The sequence below is a fragment of the Phyllosticta capitalensis genome (genome assembly GCF_038381095.1).
Source record: "Phyllosticta capitalensis strain CBS 128856 chromosome Unknown BKA78scaffold_12, whole genome shotgun sequence".
NCBI classification, from domain to species: domain Eukaryota; kingdom Fungi; phylum Ascomycota; class Dothideomycetes; order Botryosphaeriales; family Phyllostictaceae; genus Phyllosticta; species Phyllosticta capitalensis.
The window spans coordinates 593,771-620,259 of record NW_027117450.1 but is presented as its reverse complement, the minus strand read 5'-3'; the positions used below and the strand labels follow the sequence as shown (position 1 = coordinate 620,259).

The 26,489-nt window shown below is 54.0% G+C and overlaps 7 protein-coding genes and 1 non-coding gene across 8 annotated transcripts; 5 read left to right on the top strand and 3 right to left on the bottom strand.

The window, feature by feature from the left end:
* Positions 1-601: 601 nt before the first annotated feature.
* On the top strand, positions 602-1,570 carry BKA78DRAFT_333900 (uncharacterized protein; the record flags this gene model as incomplete). The annotated part of the gene is made up of 1 exon (XM_066890141.1): positions 602-1,570. One exon carries the CDS (start codon positions 602-604, stop codon positions 1,568-1,570), a length of 969 nt encoding a protein of 322 aa, XP_066739137.1.
* A 1,457-nt stretch (positions 1,571-3,027) lies between these two features.
* On the bottom strand, positions 3,028-4,028 carry BKA78DRAFT_333899 (flavoprotein-like protein; the record flags this gene model as incomplete). The annotated part of the gene is made up of 5 exons (XM_066890140.1): positions 3,028-3,198; positions 3,223-3,547; positions 3,609-3,776; positions 3,835-3,920; positions 4,002-4,028. 5 exons carry the CDS (start codon positions 4,026-4,028, stop codon positions 3,028-3,030), a joined length of 777 nt encoding a protein of 258 aa, XP_066739136.1.
* A 1,268-nt stretch (positions 4,029-5,296) lies between these two features.
* On the top strand, positions 5,297-5,381 carry BKA78DRAFT_t177. Its single transcript has one exon. It is a non-coding gene; the product is annotated as a tRNA-Gln (tRNA).
* Positions 5,382-5,980: 599 nt separating this feature from the next.
* Positions 5,981-8,433, top strand: BKA78DRAFT_362619 (RNA polymerase I-specific transcription initiation factor RRN3; the record flags this gene model as incomplete). Its single annotated transcript, XM_066892468.1, has 2 exons — positions 5,981-6,526; positions 6,582-8,433. The coding sequence occupies 2 exons, from the start codon at positions 5,981-5,983 to the stop codon at positions 8,073-8,075; spliced, it is 2,040 nt and encodes a 679-aa protein (XP_066739135.1). The 3' UTR covers positions 8,076-8,433.
* A 68-nt stretch (positions 8,434-8,501) lies between these two features.
* On the bottom strand, positions 8,502-8,916 carry BKA78DRAFT_357082 (uncharacterized protein; the record flags this gene model as incomplete). Its single annotated transcript, XM_066892166.1, has 2 exons — positions 8,502-8,715; positions 8,786-8,916. 2 exons carry the CDS (start codon positions 8,914-8,916, stop codon positions 8,502-8,504), a joined length of 345 nt encoding a protein of 114 aa, XP_066739134.1.
* A 595-nt stretch (positions 8,917-9,511) lies between these two features.
* On the top strand, positions 9,512-13,623 carry BKA78DRAFT_51054 (uncharacterized protein). The gene is made up of 4 exons (XM_066893296.1): positions 9,512-9,642; positions 9,715-10,309; positions 10,365-10,747; positions 10,800-13,623. The coding sequence occupies exons 1-4, from the start codon at positions 9,600-9,602 to the stop codon at positions 13,406-13,408; spliced, it is 3,630 nt and encodes a 1,209-aa protein (XP_066739133.1). The 5' UTR covers positions 9,512-9,599; the 3' UTR covers positions 13,409-13,623.
* Positions 13,624-21,843: 8,220 nt separating this feature from the next.
* BKA78DRAFT_51035 (uncharacterized protein) lies at positions 21,844-23,390 on the bottom strand. The gene is made up of 2 exons (XM_066893295.1): positions 22,541-23,390; positions 21,844-22,466 (listed from the first exon to the last, which is right to left on the bottom strand). Exons 1-2 carry the CDS (start codon positions 23,289-23,291, stop codon positions 21,922-21,924), a joined length of 1,296 nt encoding a protein of 431 aa, XP_066739132.1. The 5' UTR covers positions 23,292-23,390; the 3' UTR covers positions 21,844-21,921.
* Positions 23,391-23,979: 589 nt separating this feature from the next.
* On the top strand, positions 23,980-25,957 carry BKA78DRAFT_51001 (uncharacterized protein). The gene is made up of 3 exons (XM_066893293.1): positions 23,980-24,047; positions 24,270-24,457; positions 24,949-25,957. Exons 2-3 carry the CDS (start codon positions 24,353-24,355, stop codon positions 25,855-25,857), a joined length of 1,014 nt encoding a protein of 337 aa, XP_066739131.1. The 5' UTR covers positions 23,980-24,047; positions 24,270-24,352; the 3' UTR covers positions 25,858-25,957.
* Positions 25,958-26,489: the final 532 nt, after the last annotated feature.

Below are 26,489 nucleotides of genomic sequence, written 5' to 3'. Positions count from 1 at the left end.
AAACGTATGACGATTCGTTGCGCGTTGGCCATATCTAAAGAGACAGCTGGAAGCTCGGGAACTGAAAGAGCCAGGGACAATGGAGTTGAGTCTCGTCAAGGCTCTTGGTAGCAAGACCATTGCCTTCGACCATGAGTCCGCAGAGGAGCTCCATCACTTCCTGCTACCCAAGCAAACGGGACGGGAAAACCCTAGGGTGTAGCCGTCAAGGTGGCCAGGACCATGGTCAAGCCGACTGAGTTCGCACAGCGGACTTCCTTGGTTTCTCGTGTCTACTGCACGGCCAGTGTGGGGTTCTGAAGCTCTGGACCCTTTTGGCGCGTCCGAGGCGCGAGAAATCTTCTTTCGTAGCCTACCCCTTTGCAAAACACAAACCGATACCTCCATCGCTCTTCTGAGTTGTTATGTCAGCTGACTTCGGTGAAACGGCCCTTCGCCAAATACATATGAAAAGGGACCTCTTCCGTTTTCCCCAAGTTGCGTTCGCCTGGGCTTGATCCACTTTGCTTTGTAATGCTATTTTTGCGTAACCAACCAGACTGAGCTCAGAAGGACAGGCAAGCAAAATCTTTCGAGATTGCGTGTCCAATTCTCTATCACCATGCCCAAGTTGGTCATCACCAGCGCCTCCGGCAAGCTGGGCGGCGCCGTTCTGCACAACCTGCTCGAATACAATCTTATCCCGCCCCACGATATTGTGGTTTCGACGTCCTCGAGCTCTTCGTCGCAACACTGGGACACGTTCAAATCGCGCGGTGTCGAAGTCAGACATGCTTCGTACGATGATCCGGAGTCGATGCGAGCAGCTTTTGCTGGCGGGGAGCGGTTGCTTCTAGTCTCGACGCCGCGGATCAGCATGGATTTCGACGACGCACCGTACGGCCAGGGGCGAGAGGCTCACCACTTTGCAGCAGTGCAAGCTGCACGCTCCGCAGGGGTCAAGCACATCTACTACACGTCCCTGGGGTTCAAGAGCAACAGCAGGAGTGGCGTCATGAGGGCGCACAACCGCACCGAAGACTTTCTCCAGATGCTCACCGATACGGGCTTCACCATCATCCGCGAGGGCCTGTACAACGAATCTTGGCCGCTGTATCTGGGCCACTACTTTGAACTGCCCACAGAGGACCGGTCCGAGATTGTCGTGGCTGGCGACGGCCACATTAGCTGGGCTGCCATTGACGACTTGGGGCTTGCCACGGCCACGATCCTGACCGACGAGCCCTCGCGCTACTCTGGCATTACTCTGTCCCTATCCACGACCAACAACTCGCACAGCCTCAACGAGATTGCCAGCATGGTCTCCAACGTCAAGGGCGAAGCTCACACGCTGAGCTTCAAGACGGTCGGCCGCCAGGAACACGAGCGCCATTACATCGAAGACCGCGGCCTGGAGCCGAGCTACATTCGCTGGTGGGCCAAGACCTACGACGCCATTGGCGACGGCGAGGCCGACAACCACGACACGACGCTCGAGAGGTTGCTCGAGAAGCATGGGAGGGTGCCGAAGCCCCTGGAGCAGACTATACAAGAAATGGTGGGCGGGCAGACCAACTCGTCTCACGAGTAAGGGGGTGAATCGTACACAAGCCGGTCGAGCACAAAAGGGGGAGTAATCTTCTAACGACTAATGACATAGAAACCTTCCTGTCTGCAAACACCCGCATGCAGTGTCTGATTTTGGCAAGTTGTGGCACCGTTTGAACGTTCTTTCTTGACAACACAATCCTGAAGCGCTCCTAGATCATAGTAAGCAAAGGTAACAATGCGCAGTCAATCGCTCGCCTTGACGCAGCCCGGGCCGTCCGCCTTCTTCTGACGATGATCTTACGATGAATGACCATTCGCCATCCACCACCTCCATGCGAAACGACTCGTTTTCTCTCAGGCTTAATGTCTCCAGGCTTCACACTTGTAGACAGGACAACATTCGCATTTTATCTATTCTTCCCGGATGATTGGACCCCCCTAGTCATTCTACGTGCCAAAACAACAATTACTATCTACCTCTCCGTCTCCGAGCAGCTACGTTGGCCTTTGAAGATGCTATACCGTTTGTGACGCACAAATTCTGACTAGCCCCTGATTTACTTTCTCTCGCGCTGAAAGAACCCCTTTCGTTGCCGTGCTTTACTCTGATAAGAACGACAGACCAAATCTCCCTTTTGACTAATCCCTCGTCCGGCACACTCCAATCAAGACAACGCACACAAACTTGCCGCAGTGGTCAGACCAGCCGACCACAAATGCCACCCCTTCAAGCTGGAGAACACCTCGATTGAGAACAGGGTCCCTGATCACATCCTCATCCTTTCGCTCCCGCTGCCCGCAACTCTCCGCAAGCCGAGACCGATACCGAGTCCGAACAAGCGGCCCCTCCGCCTTCAAAGCACTTGCTGCGCTTGTACGCTGCGTGGAGAGCTCCGCGGACAGTTACACACAAAGGTGCAAGGGAGGAATAGTATCGGCCGACTGGTTCATCAACTTCAGCGTCTGCCGTGCTCTTGGAATTGCGTGCAATAGCCGCGGCCATGCGCACTCTCCGGTCACCACCCCTTCCCTTCCTATGCTCGTTTTTGGGGTGTCATCTTGCCATCTCGACGGCTGTGCGGTTGGGCTGGCTTGGGGCGGGACGGGCCGTGCCTCTGGCTGTTGGATGTTGGTTTGGAAGTGGGAAGAGGCCGTTCCGTCAGGTAAGAGTGGATCTATAATATCGACTTGTGTTCTTCGTAAGTTGGCTTGTCGATGATGCTGCCAGTAGGGGACGTGAGTAACAACCCGAGAAGATGATCTGGAGTGTGCGTTGAAATCGCAGTGACTGAAGCCGAATAGGCGGTGATTTCTAGACTTGGCTTGACATTCGTCAACTCGTTCAAAAATCTCATTAATTCCGTCAATGGCTTTGCGCTCATGAGGCCGAGCTATGATTATGGAACCAATTCCTCATGGAGCACTGCACGACCATGAGAAACACTTTCACTTGTCAAGGGAGACAGGTATTCAGGGGTATCTTTTTAAACTTCCAAATTACATTACTTCGCATTTGACAGGAAGACCACATGGGCCACTCTTGTCCGACTTCTTCTTCTCCTGCGGCGTCGCCTCGTTGGAAGTGGTTTTCTTTGTTTCGGCTGGAGCAGCCACAGCACCGACAGGCTTCTTCTCAGCACCATTGGTCTCGGCCGCGGGAGCATCCTTCTTCGCGCTGCCATCTAGTCACGCGGACTTGGAAACAGCCTCATAAAAGGCCTTGCCCTGGACCTTGGCAATCTCGAGCTCGGAGGACGAGGGCTGACGCGAGCCGTCGGCGCCGGAAAAGGTGCCCGCGCCCCAGGGGGAGCCGCCGCGGACCTCGTTGACGTTGGCCATGAGCGCGAAGGTGGTCTTGTAGCCCAGCGGCACGAAGATCATGCCGTGGTGCACGAGGGTCGACATGGTCGAGATGGCCGTCGTCTCCTGGCCGCCGCCGAGGGTGCCGGTCGAGATGAAGACGCCGGCGTACTTGCCCCAGAAGGCGCCGGTCTGCCATTGGCCGCCAGTCTTGTCCCTGGATCGAGCATGAGCACAAACATTTCTTGCAACGGTGGGTGAGCGAGCGCTCGACGTACCAGAAGGTCTTCCATTGCGCGGGGAAGTTGCCGTAGCGAGTGGGGATGCCGAACAGAAAGCCGTCGAACTGCTCGAGGGTGGCGGGGTCCTCGAGAACCGGGACGCTGTCATCCTTGGGGGCAGCGTGCATCTTGCCCAGAACCTCCTCGGGGAGAGTCTCGGGAACCCTTTTCAAGAATTAGACCATTGCCGGCGTCTCGTTGTTGGTGGGGCATGTGGACGTACTGGAAGAGGGTGGCAGAGCCACCGGCGGCCTCAATGCCCTCCTTCTCGGCCAATGCGAGCTGCTTCACATGGCCGTACATGGAGTACTGTTCGGAAGCAAAACAATCAGGTTCTGGCATTCAATTGGAGCTCGTATAGTCTGAGCGGGGTAGCTTGCGGTAACTCACGTAGACAATGGCGATTTTGGGGGCCATGGTGACGGTTGGAATTGACGATTTGGGGGTATCACAAACAAAAGACAAGAGGTAGTGTTGATTGTAGGAGACTGCAGCCAGGACGAGCTGGGCAACTCTTTATGTACTGGGTCCTGGAATCTGGTAGTTCGTAGCGGCCTGAACCGTGCGCATCGGCGGTGGTATCGTCGCTGGGGGATGCGCGCTGACTGATTAGCAAAGCCTTACCAATCCCCAGAGCCTTTGTTCCTTGCGCTACGGTGCTGCCAAATGATTATTCCAGCTTCATCAGCACCTTCATCCCCTCAGAATCGTCATCAGACCGCCGTGGGGGCCAGGCGCACTCTGCACGGCTGAAGAATGCCATGCCGTCGAGCGGTCGTATTTCCGCCCTTGTTTACCGCAGTCTTGGACTTCAACGACGTCACTGGAATTCTGACAGGGCCCTCCCTACCCGCTTCTGCTGACGTTGTTTAAACAACAGTCTTAATAACTCTTGCCCCGTCGTCTTGACGGCAGATGCCCCGCGTCCGCTGCCGTTTTCTTCCCTGTCGTCTCTCGCCATGTCTCTGCCCGCTTCATCCAAGCTTCGTTCCATTGCCTTCGACAACAACGCCCGTTCCCCGTATTCAACCGCCGACGGTGGACCTTGCTGCGATTCAGACGTTGCTCCGAGTGGTGCGTTTGCGCGCAGTGGCTGCCCCACGTGAGGCTATTCGGCCTCGTCTCGGGAACGTCCGTCTCCTTATTTTGTACCGAATCGGCATCCCGATCGAGATGTATGTCGGACTTTTGTTGTCCGAGAACCCTCTTGGACACGATTTCCCGACGCCAGATCGAACAGCGGGAGCGTCGTCATCAACTTCCAGGCTCTTCCGATTCGTGTTCTCGCTCTGATTTGTCCTGATTCAGATGTCGGATGGAATATCTTGCTTCCAGGCTGACTGACGTAGCTCGTGGTGCTCTGGTCCCGTCAACACTTGGAGCAAGAGTTCATGTCATCCTCTGCGGCTTGTCTGTCTTGACATCCTTTTGTCGGGAGGTTTCTCTAGCTCCCGTCGTCCATACCCGAGTTAGGATTGGATTGGATTCCTAAGACTAGGCCCCGTCCCGCCTAACCACCCCCAGATCCAGACGCACTAGCTGTCCAGTAGCAGTGCCAGTTGTCTAGTTCTCGAAGCTCGCTGGCCTGGTATGCTTCAGGAGTCATGGCCAGGCAAGTTGACTTCTTTGGCTCTAAATAGATATTGCGAATTAGCAACGTTATTTCCAACAACACCTATCTCCAAGGTTCTATAGTGTAATGGCTAGCACATGAGATTCTGACCACTTCAGAGCATTCTCATAATCCCGGTTCGATCCCGGGTAGGACCTGATTCTCTTTTGTCTTATTGGACAACTTTTTGCTGCACTGATTTTTGTGGTGGTGCTGTTGGTGGGGCGGCGAAAAATTTTGTCGGTCGGGCTCGAACGCGCGCGAGGCTTGCATACGCGATGAGCGCGCGCCTAAGGTCATGGCTGTAGCTTTTAAATCTCCGTATCCGGAATAGGGTCCAGAAGTGGCTCTTTTTGGTTGTGAGCCGGAGATGGTGTTGCCAAGGCGATGAGGTTTGGACGCTGGAGTTGGTCCAAAGGGTCTGACTGGGCTGATTCCAGTCATCTCCCAAAAGTCATGGCAGCTTCAGAATGAGTCAAGATGATGCCAGTGAAGACGACTCTAACTTTTGAGTCTGTAGAGCGAAGTGCAGATGACGCAACAGAGCAAGATGCTCGAACATCCATTTTGGTCGTTAGCGCCAGCGCTCGGGCCACAATCGAATTCTCGTCGGGCGGCCCTCCACGACGCTCCAATCCGAAACTCCACACGCGACACTTTTACACCAGCGTTCGCTCCCGCCCACTTTGCATACCTCCTCTCCGTCGCGACCCTTTCTCTCTACGTTATTCCGACTTCATGGTATGCTCCTTTAAAGATGGTCTCGCTCGCCGCACCCGTTGCGGCATTGCCGTCGCCCCCCGCCAGCTCGGCCGCAAATCCAGGCATAATCGCCAACATCAGCCGTAAACGCAAACACGTCGACGACGACGACGACGGGCCCGAGCCTTCAGCGTCCAGCCAAGCAGTGAAAAAAGCACGAGTCTCGTTTGACCCTGCGATTGAAGTCCATGTCCTGGAGGATTACGATGAGAAGGGCTTGGACTTAATTCGAGAGGAAGTCCGCCGCGCCATCGACAACCACATTGCGGGCGACAGCACCGATTACGATCAGATCAAAGCTCTTTTCGCATCGCGACCCTCCGCCCCAGAAGCGCCTTCCACCAAGCTGCTCAAGAAATATGTCGTCGCGCTCATCGGCAGCGTCAATATGCTCGGCAAGAATTGCTCTGGGCTTGTCCACGCTGTGCTGGATTGCTCTTGGCTTGCGAGGGATGAGTCATTCAAAAGACTATACATCACTTTCCTTGGGAGCTTGATGTCGGCGTACGGTGGATATACGTCGCAGGTTCTTCAGATGCTCGTCAAGTATTTGGTACAACGTGAGTAGCCTCGCAGCTGCGCATGCCATGCCCTAGCTAGGCGCTGACTTTTCTCAAGTCCCACCACCCAGCATCCGGCACTCGTTGGATCCGCCCATTACGAGGCCACAGCTGCGCGAACGTGTGCACGAGGCTATCAATCGTATCCTCAAGCTCATTCCTTCTGCTAGTGGTGTTCTCTCGCCCATCTTGGCTGCGCAGTTTCCTCACGAAACAGAAAACGCCAGGGTGCACATGAACTACATCCAAAACCTCCTGGAGATTACCCGTTACGCACCAGAGCTCACAGGCGCAACTCTTGCCCTCATTATGACGAGGCTTGTCAGGATCGATGTCCAAATTCAAGTCGACATGGAAGACATGGATGACTTGGAAGAGACCCTCATCCAAGAAGCTGTAGAACAAAAGGAAGAGACGATTTTTGGGGAAGACGAAGATGACTTGTCCGACGAAGATAGCGACGATGAGTCGGTCACAAACTCAAGCCTAGATGAGCCCACGGACCAAAAGCGACTCAAGAAGTTGAGGGAGTCGGTGATCAAGATGGATTCCATCATCGACGTTCTGTTCGAATACTACCATCAGAAATTCGTCAAGAGCAACATTGTCGACGCCACGGAGCTGTTTGAGCTGTTCATGTCGCAGTTCGTCGCAACGCTCGTACCCACGTACCGTTCCAGGCACACGCAGTTTCTGATATTCCACTTTGCGCAGACCAAGTCGCAGTTCACTGATCGATTCGCTGGAGTCTGCGCCTCGTTGACCTTTGATCCCTCACGCCCGCACATCTCGCGTCTGGCAGCGTCTGCCTATCTTGCAAGCTTCATTGCTCGAGGAGCTCACGTCGGTACAGCGCTTACCAGGGATGTCTTTGACGTGCTCGGGCGCAATATGGACAACTACCGCTTCGACCGAGAAGCAGCATGCAAAGGACCAGATCTTCGTCGCCACGCCAGCTTCTACGCCATGATGCAGGCCCAAATTTACATTTTCTGTTTCCGCTGGCGGGACCTGATTGTTAGCGACGAGGACGACGAGGAGATTGACGAGCTCATACTGGAGGGCAGGGAGTTGACTTGGTTGCCCGGAATCAAAGAGACCATGACGCGGAACATTTACTCCAAGCTCAACCCCCTCAAGATCTGCTCGCCTGCCATAGTAGGGCAGTTTGCGCGCATTGCTCATGCTCTCCGGTTCCTCTACGTCATTCCACTCGTTGAAACAAACAAAAAGCTGCGACTCAACAAGAGCGTTGCCTCTTCTGTGCTCCACGGTGGTCTCCAGGAAAGAGAGACGGCGCTCTCTGGCAAGCTTGGGGAAGACATGCTGCAGCTCGACGCTTACTTCCCCTTCGACCCGTACAACCTACCAAAGAGCAAGAGGTGGATGGAGGGCGACTACAGGGAATGGAGCGGGGTCCCTGGCATGGAACCAGAAATCGAGGACGACAGCGATACCGACTCGCAAGCCGAGGAGTCGGATGTGGAAGAGCCTTATGAGGAGGGCACAGCCACAGAGATGAGTGGATGATTTGCGTCAAGGCCCGCTGAGTGGGTCTGATTGACGACGGCCGGTCAAGGGGGGCGTTTACCCGATGATTTTCGAAAGTCTTTTACAGCGTGGAGTTTTGGGACGGCTACAAAAATCAGGGCGGTCTCTCGGGAAACTTTTGGACAAGGAAAGCAAGGTGTTTTTGATTTTGGAGGGGCGTTTTTCAGATGCAAAAGATCACGGACGCTGGGGAAAGATGGACGTTCTGATTCAGCGGCTGAATACCCTTGGTGGCTTGAAGACCGTTGTACTGATAGTTCCGAATTGAATATTTTTGAAAGATGAAAACAAAGATGATCATGCTCGATGAAATTGCACCATGGCGTTCGTAAAGATCGTATACCGCTCGTGACTGGTAAATATGTAATGTGACGTCCTTGCTTGTATTTTCCCCCTTGACCGCCACTACAAACCGAGCGGGTTGCTTCCAGCACCCTTGGTAGCGGGCAGTCTCTTTGTGGTGTTCTTCAGGAATGCAGCAGACTGGGTGGAGCCGCCAGCAAGACCCAGCGGGTTGGAAGCAGTCGGGGCCCTGCGGCCTGAAGCGTGAGTGGCGTCCTTGACCTTGTTGCCATAGCCGCGGACGCCGTCGCCCACTCCACGGGTGGTGTTGGTGACGCTGTCAAAAGGAAGGCGAGTCAGTACCAGACATAAGCTTATTTGTTCGAGGTGGAGAGAAGGGAGCGCACCTGTCACCGATGCCGCGACCAAAGCCCGATACGCCGTTGCCCACACCGTTGATAACGTTGCCGACGAAGCCGCCAGCGGAGGCAACCGCGCCCTGGACTTGGCGGTTGAGCCAGTTGTTTGGAGGAGCCATGATTGCGATGGATAGAAGAAGAGGATGTTTTGTGTTGGAGAAGACTGGAAGAAGTTGGCAAAGACATGTCGAATTGATATCTTGGACAGCTGACATCATTCTTGGACCTCGAAACAGGGATCCCTGCGGCGATCATGGCCAGCCAGGCTAGGCCACCAGCCGCTAAGTCGCCGGCCGCCGACTCCCTTTGAGCCTCCACCACTACCAGACTGTCGTCTGTCCCCAAGTACGACTCCCAGATCTGCCTATCCACCTGCGCTGCTCAGGGCCGACAGTCCCGTCCCGACTCGACTCGATTTCCTTTTTCTCTCATCTGCCCGCGGCCGGCCTGGCGGGAGGCTACATTATCGTACTTGCTCCTGCTTCTGCACACCGAGGCCGCCCCCCTCCCCGTCGCAGCTTCCTGTTCCCTTAGGTTGTCCTCTGTCCATTGCGCGCCTCTCGCTCCTGCCTCGATTCGAAAACATGCGCAAGATCACGTCACAGCCTCGTTTGTCCGCCTGCTAGCCACTACCTAGTCTGCTCCACCTTCACTTTCACACTCGCGTAAGTCCACTGCAACAACCACATGTCGCCCGACTTCGCGCCGCCCTAGCACCTTCTGCTTCAACACCACAACTCCCTCCTATGGATGCTGCCTGAGTCGTCGCCGCGCCGACTCAAGCACCGACATAAACGTCAACATGGGCTTCTTCGACACCGGCTCAAAGCCCTCAACTCCAAAACGTACAAAGACTTCCAGAGGCTCTACACCGCTGAGGAAGCAGGGCATTTCATGGCCACTGACAAGATCTACAGGCGCCGACGTCGTCTTCAACGGATCCCTTGGATACTACAAAACCCTGCCACGCCTCGAGCGATCCCTGACTGCACCTGAGCACCCGCCGGTCCTTGTCCGCAACAAGCACAAGCCCACTTCATCCTCCTACCCCGAGCCTCTCCCGTCGACGTCTACACCCCCCGTTGCTGTCGCCCCTCCAGACCCCAATCGTCTGGCACCCCCACCGACTACTCCCTCCGCTTCAATCGCTGTTTACACCCCGCCGGCCTCTGCGACTTTTCCGTCCGTTTTCCGCTATGCGCCGGAGCTAACCGAAGCCTCGCCCCCGCCGTCTCCAACACAAACAGATTGGAAATTGTCTACCCCGGAGTGCAATCTTGCGCGCAGCAACGCGCGTCGCCGTCCTTCGTCGAGACGCACGAGCGCTGAGGATCCAATGGCCAACGAGCTGTTGAACCCTCGCCTGAATGGGGCAAGAGCGCGGCAAGCCCAGGCGGCAAAGGAAGCGCAAAAGGCTATTGAGGACCGCGCAGAGCTCAATGGCGTTGCTCCGCCGCCCTACGACTTTCTCGAGTTGATCGGCAAAGGAACCTTTGGTCGAGTTTACAAAGGGTACTCCCCCGTCCTGCAAAAGTCTGAGACGGCATGGTCTAATTTTCACTTCTAGTAAACATCGAGAGCAGAACCAGCTGGTCGCCATCAAGATCTGCGACATTGACAAGGTTGACTACGGAGAGTCGAGCCACGCTCACCGGGATGAGACGATCAAGCAACTTGTCAAGGAGACCTCGATTCTTCGCCAGCTCAAGGACAGCGCTGCGAAAAACGTCAACCGCCTTTACGAATCCTTTTCATTCCATTCTCAGCTATGGCTCATTACCGAGTATGTAGCCGGTGGCAGCGTTCGGACTTTGATGAGGGCGACGCCCGGTGGCTCCCCTTCGAAGCCAATGCCCCTTGAAGAACACTACATCATCCCAATTGCTCGAGAGGTGACCATCGGTCTCAAGTTTGTCCATGATGCTGGAATCTTGCATCGTGACATCAAATGTAAGTGTCTTTGAACTGAACAGCCCCCGCATTTGCTTACCTTCCATTCCAGGCGCGAACATTATGATTTCGCAGGAGGGTCGGGTGCAATTGATCGATTTCGGCGTGTCTGGTCTGATGGAAACATCTGTCGACAAGAGATCAACCATCATCGGCACTCCGAATTGGATGCCACCTGAGCTCATCAAGGACCAAGTCGGAGCAGGATATGGAACGGAGGTCGACTGCTGGGCACTCGGATGCACGATATACGAAATGGCCCATGGTTTGCCACCTGACGCCGGAAGGAATCTCGAGTTTTTGGCCAAGCGACGACAAGCCCCGAGGCTCGAAGGACCCCACCATTCCCCTGAGATCAAGGACTTTGTTGCTTTCATCTTGAAAGACCGTCCTTACGAACGCCCCTCCGTCCGCGAAGTTCTGGAGCACCCTTACATCTTCGGCACCGAGCAAACGCACCCAAACAGAACGTTATCACGCCTTGTGAAACGCTTTTTGGAATGGCAGGACAGAGGCGGCAACCGGTCCTCTCTCTGGGCGGCTGGTGGTGCAGCTGGTCTTGATCCGGCAACCTCTGGCACGGACCTTGATGATGACTGGGTCTTCAGCACAACCGCGGAGTTTGAGAGAGATTTCCAAATCGAAAAGCGCATTTCCATGGTCGACAACTTGCGCAATGGCCCAGCAACCTCGGGTGGCAAGAGCATGGAGAATGGCAATGCGGCCCCTCGCGGTCGTAACCGCAGGTTTGAAGGCTACCAAAAAGCAATGAGGGAGCAACAGATTAAACGTGGCGAGGAAGCAATGCAGAGGCTCTTCAACCTGGATGCCCCGGATTACAAGTACGGTGAAGACCCAATGATGGATCACCCACCAGGCAGTTCATCGAGTGCCCCGGACCGTTCCTCTTACGCATCAGACCTTGCTCTCCGTAACTGGGAACCCAACCGAGCATCCAACAGAATCACCATGATCGATTTGGATGCTGCTGAGACGGGCTTCGAATACACCCCCAATCTCGACCTTGACCTCGCCAATGCCTCTACCCTCAGGGCCAGCAGAATCAACAGACTCATGAGGGAGTTTGAGGACGATGACGACGGATATACCTACCAGCCCAACCGAGGATCAAAGCGGGCGACCAAAGATTGGAAGTTCCCATTCATGGACCCCCCAGCTTCAGCACCTCCCGAGCCCGAAGAATCCAAGAACCGCCGCACTATGGACTGGACCTTTGCTAGCTCCATGGTTGATTCTGGTGATGACGAGAATGACAGCTACAGGACGAGTAGACTTGTGTCTGACCGCCGCACCAAGGACTTTGAATTTGGAATCAGCGAAGGACAGTCTGAAGAAGATCGGCGCAGCTTTTTGCCTGGATTCTCATTTCCGCCATCTCTGGAAATCGGCCGCAAGACTTTGGACCCATCTCCTGACATTGGATCCAACTACCGTCCTCCACTTCGCCATGCGGCTACACAGCCAGTCGGACAGTACGATGACATGCGTTTCGCATACTCCGCGCCAGGCTCTCCTGAGCGGTCTTCGATGATCGATCTAGACTTTGCTGATGTCAACTTTGTTCCTCGTCCTCCGACCGCGGGATCGGTGGCAGAGTCTGTGGCAGATTCGCTGACGCCGAGCGCCGAGTTGGACATGACTACAGGCAATCCGTTCGATCTCGAAGAGCAAGCCACCCTCTCAAAGGGAGCTCACAGAACATCGTACCATCGGCAGTCTCAATCGGAGCCCCACAAGCGCGTCTCTGGACTTCTCACACCGCAGGACCAGGAAGAAGGCAAAGCCCAGGGCTATGCCTCGGACCATGGCCCTGTCGTGTCTGAACGTGAGGACCAGCTTCGCGTCTCCGTCAGCTCGAGAAAGTCTTCACATGCACGGGACTCTCATGGTCAGATTTTGCAGCGTGCAATCAACACGAGGAGAAGATCTCGCATGAGCCAAGAAAAGAGCATTGACAGTCGGACTAGCGATGACGGCCCATTTTCCAGCAGCTTCACCAACGCCATGTCCAACTCAATGCCCGATGTCTCGCGGTCTGAAGAGACCATCAGAGGTTCTCGCCAACTGAATCGGAGTGGAAGCTTGCGGTTTGATCCCGAATGCCGCGCGACATGGCGCTACCAGGACGCGCTGTCAAATACTCCCCCGTCCACCAACGGCTCCCTTTCAAGCAGTATCTTCGCGTCCCCTGAGACTGCCTTTGCCACGAACGGCGAGGGTGAGATTACAACGCTCACTACGCCTCGCTCTTCCGCTGCGGCCTCTGTTGCCGGATATTCTCCTCGCAGCGTGACGAGTTTCTCCAGGCAATTGGACCAGCTCGCACAAGGGCAGCGGATCCCGTACCGCATGGCGCGCCCTGTCCCGCCACACCCAGGAGCTCTCGATAACAACGCTGATGCGCGCCTGTTGACGAATGAAGGCACCAAGGCTGCTCGCGACCATGTGTTGCACCTCAAGACTTTGCGGCGCCACCTCAAGGCGCGCGGCTCCCAGGCTCAGGCTCGACGTGCGGGCCATCGGACTCGCAACGGCAGCGTAACTGAGACTACGGCACTGAGCAGTGCTGACAACAGCGACGTCGAGGGCGTGGGCGGCACCGTACGCCGCGTCCTGCGGCGAAGTGACAGCAGTGATTGATTCGTTCGCTGCTCCAACAACATCGCATTATCCTCGTTTGGATGACGAATCCTTCCTACGCCGGCGAGGAAGAAGACTTGGATCAGCGCACCGCGGTAAATAATCCTTGCGAATCACACGAAGACGCATGAAATATCAAATGAACGACACGTTCACGTTACAAAGAAGGCATCCGAAAAAATCGAAAGCGACTGCGCGGATTTTTCTCCCTGTTCCGGCACTGGCGTTGCGGTGTAGCGGCGATGGTCACCACAAAAATTGCATACCCTGACTTTCTTTCACCATTGAACTTCGGCATCTTCCCTTGCCGTTCTGGCTTTTGACCTTTTGTCAGTTTGCTCAGGGCGGCCCTTTTCGACGGTCGAGCGGAACTAGCGAGCAAGGCGAATCGGGCGGTGCTGAGAAATTTCTCTTTTTTTTGCTTTCTTCATGCTTTGCTCGCCTGTCAGTCATTGCGCGCTTTGGATAGGAACGGCGGACTCACACTCCTTTTTTATACCCCAAACCCGCGTCTTTTTCCTACTCATCCACGGTCCTTTTTCTTTTTTTCTCCCTGGTACATACAGATGGCGCCACATTATAGCGCGACAGTACAGCGCAACAGCGCCACAGCTACATGGCAACGGGGGGCGGCGGGCACCGTTTTCTCTCGACGTTGTGTGCATCTCGCACACGACACTGAGCGGAACTCGGGCACATCGGCCGACAACGCCCATGGCTTGGTCCCAGCCTTTGTCCCGAGGGGCCCCCCCAACCGTCTCTCGGGGAGGCGCAAGAGCAGTGTCTGCTGCCCGTCCCCTCCCCCCCGTTGCTTTTCACATACATAGTCCTCCTACCCCTTAGCTACCCATACACCACCCACCTTTCCCCACCCCCACTTTGATGGCGGAGAGCTTAGGCCCGCATATGCGTTTTGTCCCCACAACCACCACCGCCTCCACCTGCTTTTTCTTTCCTCGATGGCTTTCGCCTCTTTTGCGGAATGAGTGGAGAGCTGGTGGAGAGAGGGGTGAGGCGAGGTGGTTGGTCGCTGTGCAGTCGGACCAATCCAGACAGATCAGGTTGATAGATAAAACTTTTTTATATCCGATTTTCTCTGGATGAGGGTGTTGATGCGTGTAGTGACTTGTGGATGAGTGTCTGGTAGGCTGGGGGGCCGCGGGTTTCTGTCGTCTTGCTTTGTGACTTGTTAGGACGAGGTGTGCACGGTGTGTTTGATGTGGGCGTGGGCGATGATGTTGGCTCTTGCTTAGACTACGGGGCTGGGGTTGGGCTGGGTTGCGCGTTTGATTGATTGTCTGTTGTCATTACTGCTTTGCGAAAGATCTTTTGACGTCGTCTTTGCACCCGACGTGCGACTGAAGCCAGCCTCGCGGGCAGCACTGGTCATGTTGGTTTTGTTGATAAAGGCCGTTCATTCGTCCAACGACAGCACGACATCTACAAGTGCCCATCCGGCCAGCATTGTGCAATGACGATGGACGTCAAATTATTACCACAGCCCACCAACGAGGAGATGGAATAGAGAGAAAAGAGTCAACCAGGAGGATGACGTTTGCCGCGTTGCAACGCGGCCGCAGACAAAGTGCGTCATGTCCAGCAACGCGGCCACAGACAGTGTGCGTTGTAGCGAATATATGGATTCCACAACCCAGCCCAGTAACATCAGTGTAGTCGTTTTGACCACGCAAGACCGTGGTGGACCGCGAAGTTTGACAGGCAGTGAGTAGAAGGGGAGAGCTCTGGCTGCTCTTGCTGCTTCTTTTATAGACCTATGCTCACCTTCAGCGGATGGACCGTGTCACAATCACATGCCCGGGCACTTTTGGAGAAGGCAGGAGAGTGTCAAGAGTAGAAGGTGCACGCAGGCAGAGTGGACGGGCGGCAGAAGGGCTCGCGAGCGTGACCAATCGGCTGCATTTGACTACTCGTGATCGATCTGGTAGGTCACCCGGTCAGTTTCCCTAGGGAGGCGAGGTCTGGACGTGAGTATAAAAGCTCCCCCCCTCTCTCTCTCAACGTCGCGGCTTGTGGAAGTCGACTTCAACACAGGCATCGCTTGCCGTGGACTGCGACGAGTGAAATCCGGGGTTCCACTGTGAAATGTACTGGCTGTGTTGGGTCGTCAGTGGGTACAGTCAATACTTGCCTGTTTTTGTTCTTTTGTCTTCTGCTCTGGATTTTGCTGCCTTTGCGCTCCGCCAGCTGCCTTCTTGCTCGCTGACCTCCGTGTTGATGAGGGAGTCGTGGCTAGCAGCGTTGTTGCTTTGAGGTGTTTGATTGCCTGTCTGAACAGCTCTGCCCGCCTGCCCGTCAGACATCATGAGGTAGGCAGATCATTCAGTCAGTCAGTCGTCCCAGCAGGTGACGTCGGGGCGTGAAGCTTCGTGGGTATAAAAAGACCTCTCTCTTGCTGTTCGTTTTAGCCTCACTACAACCTAGGTAGTGCCATATAAGGGGCCAACTGACAAAACTACCCTCAATCACTCGCTCACCCTCAATTACTCGCTGTGTGGGATCTGCAGTGATCGAAATAATCGAGCTGACTTGGTTTTGTTGTCTTTTGCTTCTGGCTTGACTGGCTTTCCTCTGAGGAGTTGGGAGGTTGAGCCTTGATATTGATTTGGGACACATACAGATTTGGGACACATACAGAATCCACCCATTCCAAAGTGCCTAGTTACAAAATCCACCCATAGAAAATAAATCCACCCATTGTCAGCAAGTTAGTCATCCGGAGTGTAGTTATACCGAGATAATAAAAATTTTCACCTTATCTAGTAGTTGTCACGATCTTACTCTACACCTTATTTTTGGTGTTTTTGACTACCACCTCTACTATCTACCACCTTAATCACGCTCCCTACTAAAGACAATCTATCTACCTAATCTTAGGTGCCCCATTACAAAATCCACCTATACTAAACTTATTTCTTTTTGCCTAATTAGGACTCAGGGTGCATATAGGATTATATCATTGCAGCTGGAAGTAACACAAATACACTTGAATAGGAATAATACTAGGGATGGGTGGATTTTTTTGGATGGGTGGATTTTGAACGGGGCACCTCAAAATGGGTGGATTTTGTAAATAACCGTATTGATTTCGAAGTGATGGTGAGCAGCGTTGTTGCGTTGAGGTGATTGCTGATTGATTGCTTACCCGCCCAAATGCCTACCTACCAGAGATCATGAGGTTGGCATGTTATTCGGCCGGTCAGTCGTCCCAGCGGGATTGAGTTTGAGCGTTCAGCTTCGTGGGTATAAAAAGACCTCTCTTTTGCTGATCTTTTCAGCCTCGACTGCAAGTCAAGTCGTCGCCATAGACTTGGACGAACCTTGTTGTCCACCATCAAGTCACTGGCTGTGATGGATTCCTAAAAGCAAGTTTCTACCGACTTTACTAGCTTTCCGTTGTCTTTGTTTTTGGCCCAGCTGCCTCCCTGTTAACTGATAACGCAAGAGGGTGTCTTGATGTTGGATTGCAGTGATGGTTAGCAGCATTGGTGCTTTGACGTGTGTGATTGATTGCCGACGTAGCCAACTTCTGCGTAAAAATGATCATGTGGCAAGCTATTCGGTCAGTCGTCTTCGCGAGCTGGGTCTGAGCGTCGAGATTCGCAGGTATAAAAGATGTCCTCCCACTACTCCCTTTACACTCATCTTCACGCAGGGCCTCTCCATACATTGAGACCACAAACGATGATGGTATTAGTAGATGACTGGTTGTTTTGGATTTCCAGCGGAGAGCTACAACAGACTCTTTGACTTCCGGTTGTTTTTGCTTCTGGCTCCTTTCCAACCTGCAGCTTAGGCAAGTCTTGGTGTCTATTTTTCAGTGAAGGCTGTCAGCATTGTTGCTTTACGGTGTTTACCGATTGATAGCCGATCTAGCCAACTGTCTGCCTAACAGTGATCATGTGCCAAGCCACCTATTTGGGAAGTCATCCACGCGAGGAAAGTCCGATCGTCTAGCTTCGCGAGTATAAAACTCCCCTCTCCCGAGATTTGTTTCGGCCGCGACATCAACGCATGGCATCACCGCGGACGGAAAACTGAAAGTCGCCAACCGAGCCACTGGTGGCGTCCGGTGAAGTTACTACAACAAAAGGCTTACTCTTTCGTGGTGTTTCCGTTGTCGGTTCGCCCCTGTCTTTCGTTTTCTCTTGCTTCCTGTTCAGCTGGTAGGCATTGTCGCCAAAAAGAGGACTTCTGGTAATTTTTGCGCAATGATGGCGAGCAGTATTGTTGCTTAGAGTCTTGAAAAGGGCTTACTGGCTACTCAATTACCGGGAATCGGGCAGGCTGGTCATTCGACACTTGTTCAGGCAGTCAGTTGTCGTAGCTGGTCATGGGTCTGAGTGTCGAGCTTCGAGGGTATAAAACTTCCCTCTCTCGCGGTTCGTTTTCGTTGCGACTTCAACGCAGAGAGGGCGTCATCGCGGACAGAGGTAAACAAACGTATTCGCCGCTGTGTTCACTGGTGGCTTCTTGCGGGAGAGAGAGACTCTAATTACCTTGTCTCGCATTGTCTTTGCCCTCATTCAGCCAGTCTTTTCTGCGACCTCGCAGCTCGAACCCTGGACGGCGTCACTCGAAGTTGACGGGCAGCGATTTCATCGCTTGAAGATGTTGTACAGTTTCCTTGCTTCCCTTCCTGAGATCGGTGAGACAATGCGGTCGGTTGGTCAGTCGTCATGGGTCTGGGCGTCAAAGAGTGCAGGTATAAAGTATCGCTCCCCCTTTCCGCTCTTTTTCAAACTCGACCTCAGAGCATGCAGTCGCAACGGACTTGAACAAGCGTCTTACCAGGCTCAATGCGTGCTATTGATGTTGCGTGGATAGAAAACTTGGGCTCGCTTCGTTTTCTTGTTCTTGCGTCTTTTCTAGCCAGCTCCTGTTGCCAAACAGCTATTCAAGTCCCGATGTAGAGGGCGCAATGACGCACAGCAGCGTGGTTGACTGAAGATGCTGACTATTTTGCTCGCTCGCTTTACTGACTTACTAGTAGCTCGCTGATTAGTGATTGCTCGGCCCATTCCATCAGTAGTCACCTGGCTAGTCACCCTGAATGGCCGCTGGGTCAAAGCGTCGAACTCTCCAGGTATAAAAGCTCTCCGCTGCTCGCGCCAACCTCTCCATCCAAGATGTCGCTTCATGCGATGAGGATATGAATCGAGTCACTAGCCATGTTCAACTGGTGGGTGGCGTTGGAATGGGTTCCTGAAACTTGCCTGGTTGTTTCCTTGTCTTTGTGATTCGCTCAGCTAGTGCGTCTTGCCAACTGATGTCGGGCAGCTCGAGCCTTCTATGAATCTCATGGTGATGACCGGCAGCATTGTTGTTTGGAGGTGCGTCTTTCTTTGCTTGCCCACTTGACCTACCGGCAATCCTAAGGCAAGGTCATATGGCCAGTCAGTCACCTAAGCTGGCAGGATCTGAGCTGCGAGCTTCAAAGCTTCAAAATCTGTGGGCAATAAGAGCTCTTTCTCGCCTCGGACAAAGACAACGAAAATCCCAGTGAGCAGGCTGCCACTGGTGGTGTTGTGTGGAAGTTGCGGGTTGAGCGGAAAGTTGTACCTGCCTCGTTGGGTGGGTGTGCTATCCGGGAAGGCGCCCTTTGGCGGACGGCGCTCCGGGCATTTCGAGGGTGTTGTGTCTGCTTGTTGATCGCAGTCGCTGAGGCAGGAGGTGGGCTGCTGGGTGCTATCTGTCTTGACCAAGTAAACAACGGCTCCCGCTGTTACTCTCGCCGCTTCTGACTCTATGTGGGTGCAAGAGCAATGGCCGCAGTACCAAACCTCCCTCACCGGCTGCAGCGAGTCCCGCACTTCATGCTTATATATTCCAAACCTCCACTCTACTCTAAAGGGCGCTGGCGTGTGTCGCATGGGTACGTCTTAGTGGCGTGCTGGTCGGGGAGGCGGAGAGGTGTTCCGCGACACCTGATCTGCCTTCTGGAGCCGTCATAACCATGAGTTCGATCCGCGTCAGGTCCATCTTTTTTTTCCTTTTCTTTCTTTTTTTTTTTTCTTTTTGGAATCGTCCGAGGGCAAGTTGTATTTCGCTTGTTCAGCTGTCTTTGCGGTAGCTCTTTTTTCTATCCGGCTGCTCAATTGGTACTGACGGCGAAGTGACGTCGAGAAGCATGAGATGCCAACCAGTCTGATCGGTAACAGCTTGATTGACAGTGACTGACTGGTGAGGTCATTTGATCATGTTGATCATTCGGTATTGGGCTTGTCAGTAGCCACGTGGGTCAGGGCATCAAGGCTCGCAGGTATAAAAACACTCAACTGTCTAGTGTTAACCTCGACTTCAGAGCAGGCCTCGCTTTGGACTTGTAAAGATCAATGGAACCTTGATCATTTCCACTGGTGGAGTTGGGTGGAGCTGCACACAGAAACATGTATTACTTGCCTGCTTTTCTTCTCGTGTGTCTTATTCCGCTGTCTTCGAGCCATCCCTCCTCCATAGTCCGACCTAAGTCCTCGCCTCGATCCGAAAATGAAGTCAAGCATCATTTTTGATTGGAGGTGTTAATCGACTTGCTCATATGCTCGCCTCTTCATTTGCCAATGGCCAGTAAGCCACAGTCACACGACCAGTTCGTCGGCCGACCCAGCTGGCTGGCCGAGTCTGAGCTTTGAACGTCAAGCCTCGCAGTATAAAAGACCTCTCGACTGCTCGTTTGGAGTCCGACTTCATTGCAGGCACCGCCATCAACTGGAGCGAAAAGAAATGCCGGGACCAATATCCTTCACTGGTGGTGTTGTGTTGTGTTTCTGGAGTTGCCAGGCCTCCGAGTTTTTTCGCATCTTGTTTAATGTCCTCAATTTCAGTCCTCCTTACCGTTTTGCTTGAGCCGTTGTATGAAATATGATTTAGAAACTGATGTCCATCAGCATCATTTACCAGAGGCGCTCGTCAGTTAAGATACTTGTGTGCTCGCTGGCTGTGCCGTGTGCTTGCCAAAGAGAGATCAATCAGACCATTCGGCCAGGCTGATCACTCGATTTGTTGTCCTGGGCCTGAGCGCCACAGACTTTGCAGGTATATAAGACTCCTACCGCTCCTTTCTCACCTCGATTGTACACAGGCAGCATCATGGACTGGGGCGAATAGCTTTCATGTAATCACTGGCGGCGTGGCAAGGAAGTTCCATGTGGAGGACAGTTGTACTTGCTTGCCTTTCGTTTCCCTTGTCTGTGGTTCAACTCCCTAAAGTTCAGCTCTGCCCGCAAACTTGCTCGAGCTCTGCTCTGGAATCAAAAGCGATGTTCCTCATCATTGTATTTTCCAGATGCTGGCCAGTTCACGGACTTGCTGGCTGAAAAACTGGCCACATCATCTGATTTGGTCACTCGCCCAAGAGCGTCAGTCTTCGCGAGTATAAAAGATCTCGCGGTTCGCTTCAACTCGCATCCAAAGCAGGTGTTGCCATGGACTGAGAGGGCACGCATCGGCAGATGCGCCTGTGGAGCTATGATACTTGCCTTGCTTTTTGTTGTCTCTTCTCTCTTTCAGCCGTCTTTGGGAGAGCTCTTCTTGTTAACAAGGTACGTGAGCCATGCCTGGGGTCCGTCATGAAGTGACAGTTGACAGCATCATTGCCTTGAAATTCTGGCTACATCAGCTTGAGCACTCGCTGCGCACTCGCTCACCAGTGACTCATTGGTCGGGTTCCTTAGTTAGTCAGTTGCCCTAGCTGGTCATTTGACATCCGGTTCGTCATTTGCCCTTGCTGCCTGGGTCTGAGCGTCAAGCCTTGCAGATATAAAAGCACTCTCTCTGTTCTCTTTCAGACTCGACTCCACAGTCGGCTCCACGGACTTGAAAGTACAAACTGCAAAGACGTTTCGACTTTTGACGCAGGTGTCATCGTCCAATTGTTCTACTGCTCCGGTGGTCCGTCGTCTTTGCACCTGTCCCACTGGCTTTGGGGTAGCTCTTGTCAACTAGTTTGAGTCCTGGTATCCATCGAGAAGTGACGCTTAGTCGAATGATTGTTGTACAATACTGGCCGCTGGTATCAATTCATGAAAGGTACTGTGGCAAAGAAATCAAACGTGGGCTTGGAGCGACGCTTCTGCAGACAAAGGAAGTCGTCGGAAATCAGAGATCCGTCGTCCACCGCAGCACAGTGGCGCGTTTTTGATTTTGTATCAGGGCAAGGCAGATGGCCCGATCTTTGCGGAGCGAAGAAGATTTGGCGAATAGGTTGCTTTTTTATATGTGCTTGGGCCCTGGGTGAGCCAATCATGTGGACATGCCGTGGTAGATGCGCATCATGTGGGCGAGTGACGAAAACAAAGGCCTGCACCGGAGATGGAACGTCGGTAGTAGAAAGATTATGATTGCTGCTTCTCAAACAAAATAGCGAAAGCATCTGTGAGACGGCCGTTAGACAAGGAAAAACACCCTCGCAATGCCACTGCAAAAACCAAACTCAATCGATGCACCACCTACCCCACACCATGCAAGCTCTCTCCACCGTGGTTTTCAATAGTCATCTACAACTTCGACGTCTTCTCAAAGATGGCCTTCGCATCCGCGACCTCCTTTTGCAGGTCTTCGTTCCAGATCCAGAGCATGCGCGTGCGGAGGTCCTCGGCAATCTTTTCGACGTCGTCTTCGACGCCCTTGAGCTCAAAGTCGTACAGCTGGCCGCAGGCACGGCTAGTGGTGACCAGGTTGTGGGTGCGCTCGATACGCACCTCCTCGAACGCCTTGAAGGCGGCGTGGATCTGGTCGGCAGACTTGACACCTCCCAGAATCTCGGCCAGGACGTACGCGTCTTCAATGGCCATGCCCGCGCCGGAGCCCTGGTGCGGCGTCGTGGCGTGCGCCGCGTCGCCGATGATGGCTATGCGGTCACGGACGTAGGTTTTGGCTGGGAGGTGGTTGAAGAGGGCCCAGATGTCCGTCTTTTGCATCAGGGTGATGATGGAGTGCACGTGCGAAGACCAGCCCTCAAAGTCGGCGCGGAGGTCTTCTTTGGTGGTTGTCACAACCCAGGAGGGGTCATCCCAGCTAGGCTTGCTGGCGAAGGCGACGACTGCAGAAGAAGATTAGAAAGCTATTCGAAAGACGGACAAAAGACGGACAAAAGACGGGTGCGGGGAAACTTGCCGTTCATAGTCTTGCCCTTTTCTACTGGAAAAGTCAAGACGTGGCCATGATATCCAAGATACATCTGCGAGTTGCGCGCAAGTTCGTCGCCCAGCAGTTCGGCGGCCTGGTCCATAGGAATGAGACCGCGGTAGGCGTATTTTCCTGAGAAAACAGCGTGTGCAGCTGGGTCACTCTCGCCGAGAACCACCTGCCTCAAGCAGCTCTTGATGCCATCACAACCAATGGCAGCGCTGTGGACGGCCTCGGTGCCATCCTTGAACTTGAGCTTGACGCTGCCGTCGGCCAGGGTCTCAGAATCCATCAGGCGCTTGCCAAACTTTGCAATGTTGTCTGGAACAAGCATAACCAACTCATCGAGAAAGCGAGCGCGGTGGACATAGGCGGATGGGCGCGGGGTCTTTACGCTGTAGATGAGCTCGCCCATGCCCGCGTCCTTGTCGGCGCCGCTGTGAGCGCCGTGGCCTACGCCGCGGCGGTAGTCGAACCAGATGTTGTTTTTCGACTCCCACTGGTTGAAGGTCGCAACCTTTTCGAATGCGGCCTTGACATCGGGTCCGATGCTTTCCATGGCATTGACTGCATTAGTGCCGAGAGCTACACCGGCGCCGATTTCGCCAAAGGCTGCAGCAGATTCGTAGAGCGTGACGGGAATGTTGTGCTTCAGGAGGCCAATCGTCAAGCACAAACCAGCAATTCCGCCGCCGACGACAGCAATGTCAAAGGGCTTGGTGGTGTTGGTGGTCGACATGTTTGTTTTGGATTGAATTGAAGTCGGTTGATGTGATCAAGGAGGGAAATGGAGGGTATATGAGCGAAATTAGAGTAGATGACGTCGATGAGAGATGTGGAGTGAATGCTCGGCGGTATTTGTATTTGATGATGAATAAAAAAGTCCTCTTCAGACCACGGAATTTCCGAAAGATATATAGAAATCAAGGAGGAGGTTTCATCGCGAGACTTCGGAGAGTGACAAGCGCGAAACCTCGTGCGAGAAAGCTATGCCCAGGGTGTTGTCCTTGCCCATGGTGGTGAAGGCGTCGGATGAGGGCCGACGGAAGCGGGCCCTCTGGACTGGGATTGGTCGTTTGGCAGCAACATGACGATACATATCCGAAAGAGGGCGATCTGACCCCAGGGCCGCCCAGTGGCGTCCGGGTCGGCATGCCGAGGGCTCGGGGATGTAAAGGTGGTTGGCGCCGAATATCAAGGGGTGACGGATGAGCGGCATCGTCCTAAAAGGTCGACGCGTCTCGCACGAGGGGCTCTTGAGAATGAGTGTCGGGTGTAACAGAAGAAGAAGTTGTGGTCAAGCTTTTGATAAGAATGTAGCTGTAGGTACCTGCAGAGAGACGGAAGTTATGTCAGCATTTCACGTGTCTTGGGGGCTCTATCTTATCGCGCAGTCGGACTAGGCGGGGTAACAACGGAAACGTCAGTCCTCAACGTCCAACAACACCAGACCTCGTCCCTGCTAGACTCGTCTTCTTTGGCCATTCATTTTATTGTAAGTCTATGGTTTTCCTTCTTCTCGAACTATTCTAGCGTCGCTGCGACCAAAGCATTAAAGGCCTCGGTCTTATTCCGCCCCCGCAATCGGAACCACGCCGCCTCTCCGCCATAACCGCTCGCTCGTCTGTCAGGTTCCCAACGGCATATCCAAACCGTTAATACACGGCTCCCTTGTTGGACCACGTGGCGGCTGCTCTTCTTCTAACCAGCCCTATAGTCTAGCTGCTCGCAAGGTGTACATAATCGCGCTCTAAAAACGTCTTTGAGCTGTCACGCGACTCGTTTTGCCCGTTCGAAGCCATGGGAGATGTCCGCACAGAACCACCGGCCGCCCATCTAGTCCTGGATCACCATGGTCCGGATCCAACTCCAGACGAAGTAACCGTGCTCATAACGGGCTTTGGCGTAAGTCTCGCCGTTGTGTTCATGCCTGATGGCCACGCATAATCCTGTGCTGCCAAAACATGTTCCACTGCGTATCCGGTAGCTCCAATACCTCGACATGTTACTCGACATGTCTCTTGCACTATTTCAGCCCCCGACCCTCTTATGCAACCTGACGTCTTTTCCGTTGTCAGTCTGAAGCCTTCCGAGATCTTCTGTTTCCATCTTGTCATCATCGTCGTTCCGTTTCAACACCTTCGGATATGGTACTCGGGTCTACACCATTATCATGATGCCGTCACATCCGCATTTCTGCCTCTTGTCCAGTTTCTCTCGTGAGCATTGCATGGCACGAAGACGCTCGCTTGGATTTCTCCGCCCGAAGGCTTTGTCTCAATTCTCGTTTCCAGCTTACTCTTTGAAGGATCCTGGCAAAGATGGAGAGATGCATCTTTCCATTCAACAATTTTTCCTCGAATCATGACGGACAGTGCTGACCTCTGAGTTATCAGCCTTTTCTGACGCAATTTCCAATCAACCCCTCGCACGAAATAACGAAACTCCTTCCGACAACAATCCTTCCAGACCCAAGCGACCCAACAAGTCCACGAATCCGGTTGATCATTCATCCCTCTCCCCTTCCCGTGGCCTACCATCCCGTCGCGACCCTCGTCCCCACCATCCTCTCTGCGCAGAATCCAGATCTGGTCCTACACCTCGGCCTCGCCGCTGGACGCAACTACTTTGCGCTGGAGCGATCGAGCGTGCGAATTGGGTACGGCCGCAACAAGGACGTCCTCGGCCAGCGCTGGACAGACGTCGACTCGGACCGGCAATGGCCAAGCCACCTCAAGGCCTTCACCGAGGGCGACGGAAAGCTGTGCTCGTATCCAGACCGTCTAGCGACGTCGTTGCCGTTTGAAGACATTTGGCGGCGCTGGCGCGCGCTGTGCGCTGACATTGAGGGCGTAGGCGACGGTCCTTCTTCCAGCGCTACGTTTGTCACGACAATATCGACGCCGACACCGATTGGCGTTGCCCCCTCGGCAACTTCGACTTCAAGGCCGTGGAACAGAGTCGACGTGCGGCCGAGCGACGATGTCGGCAGCTTTCTGTGCGGCTTCATCTACTGGACGACGCTGGCGTGGTTTTGGGCGCGGGGCCAGCAAAGGCAGAAGGAAGAAATGGAAAAGGAGGACTCTGGTGTTCAACAGTCAACGACGCAGCAGCAGCAGCAGCCTCCCGCGTCTACCGAGGACGAGGGACAGCGGCCCGTCCTGTTCCTGCATGTCCCCGGCTGCCCGGAAGAGCGTGACCTGCAGCGCGGCAAGGAAATCACCGTGGCTGCAATCAGGGCCATGGTCGCGTCGTGGTTAGGACAGAAGAGGCGCAGAGAAAAGGAACAAGCTCTGGCAGTGTGAGACGATGCAAAACCACACGACACCTTACAGCACACCCAAAGGCAGAACACCACAGACACTTGGAAAGGACGCCGCAACATTGGATGCGCGTAACACAGCCAACCCACAACTCTATAACACCTTCCACTTTTCGCTTTCTTCCCCTCTTCATACGACTCGACACACAGCACGGTCTCGGTCTATTCCTCTTTATTAGTCCATGACATTGTTCGGCATAAATCATCAGCAAGACGCGCAGACTCCTTTCCTCTCGTTTGCGAGATTGTATCTACACATCTACATGTCCGCACTACACATTGAGCGAAATTTCTATTTGGTGTATGTACATAGCACCCTTGGGATCATTTGGTTCAGATACAAAGAGACAGATCATCACATCGGCTACCGCCAACTTCGACATGAGCAGCCATCTGTTCCCTGCGCGACTTGAGCGGCGTCGAACCACCTCAGTTTGCCAAGATGACCGCCTTTCCGGCCCGCTCGCCGTGGACCATATGTGCGTACAGTACTTGTAGGTAGGTGGACGTTGTGGCTTCTTCCCCGCTTGCGTCCTCCTCCCTCCCCTCGCCTCTTCCGCCCCGCCCCCGGCCGTCCTCTCCCCGCCGCTCGACCTCGAAGCACGTGGGCGACGC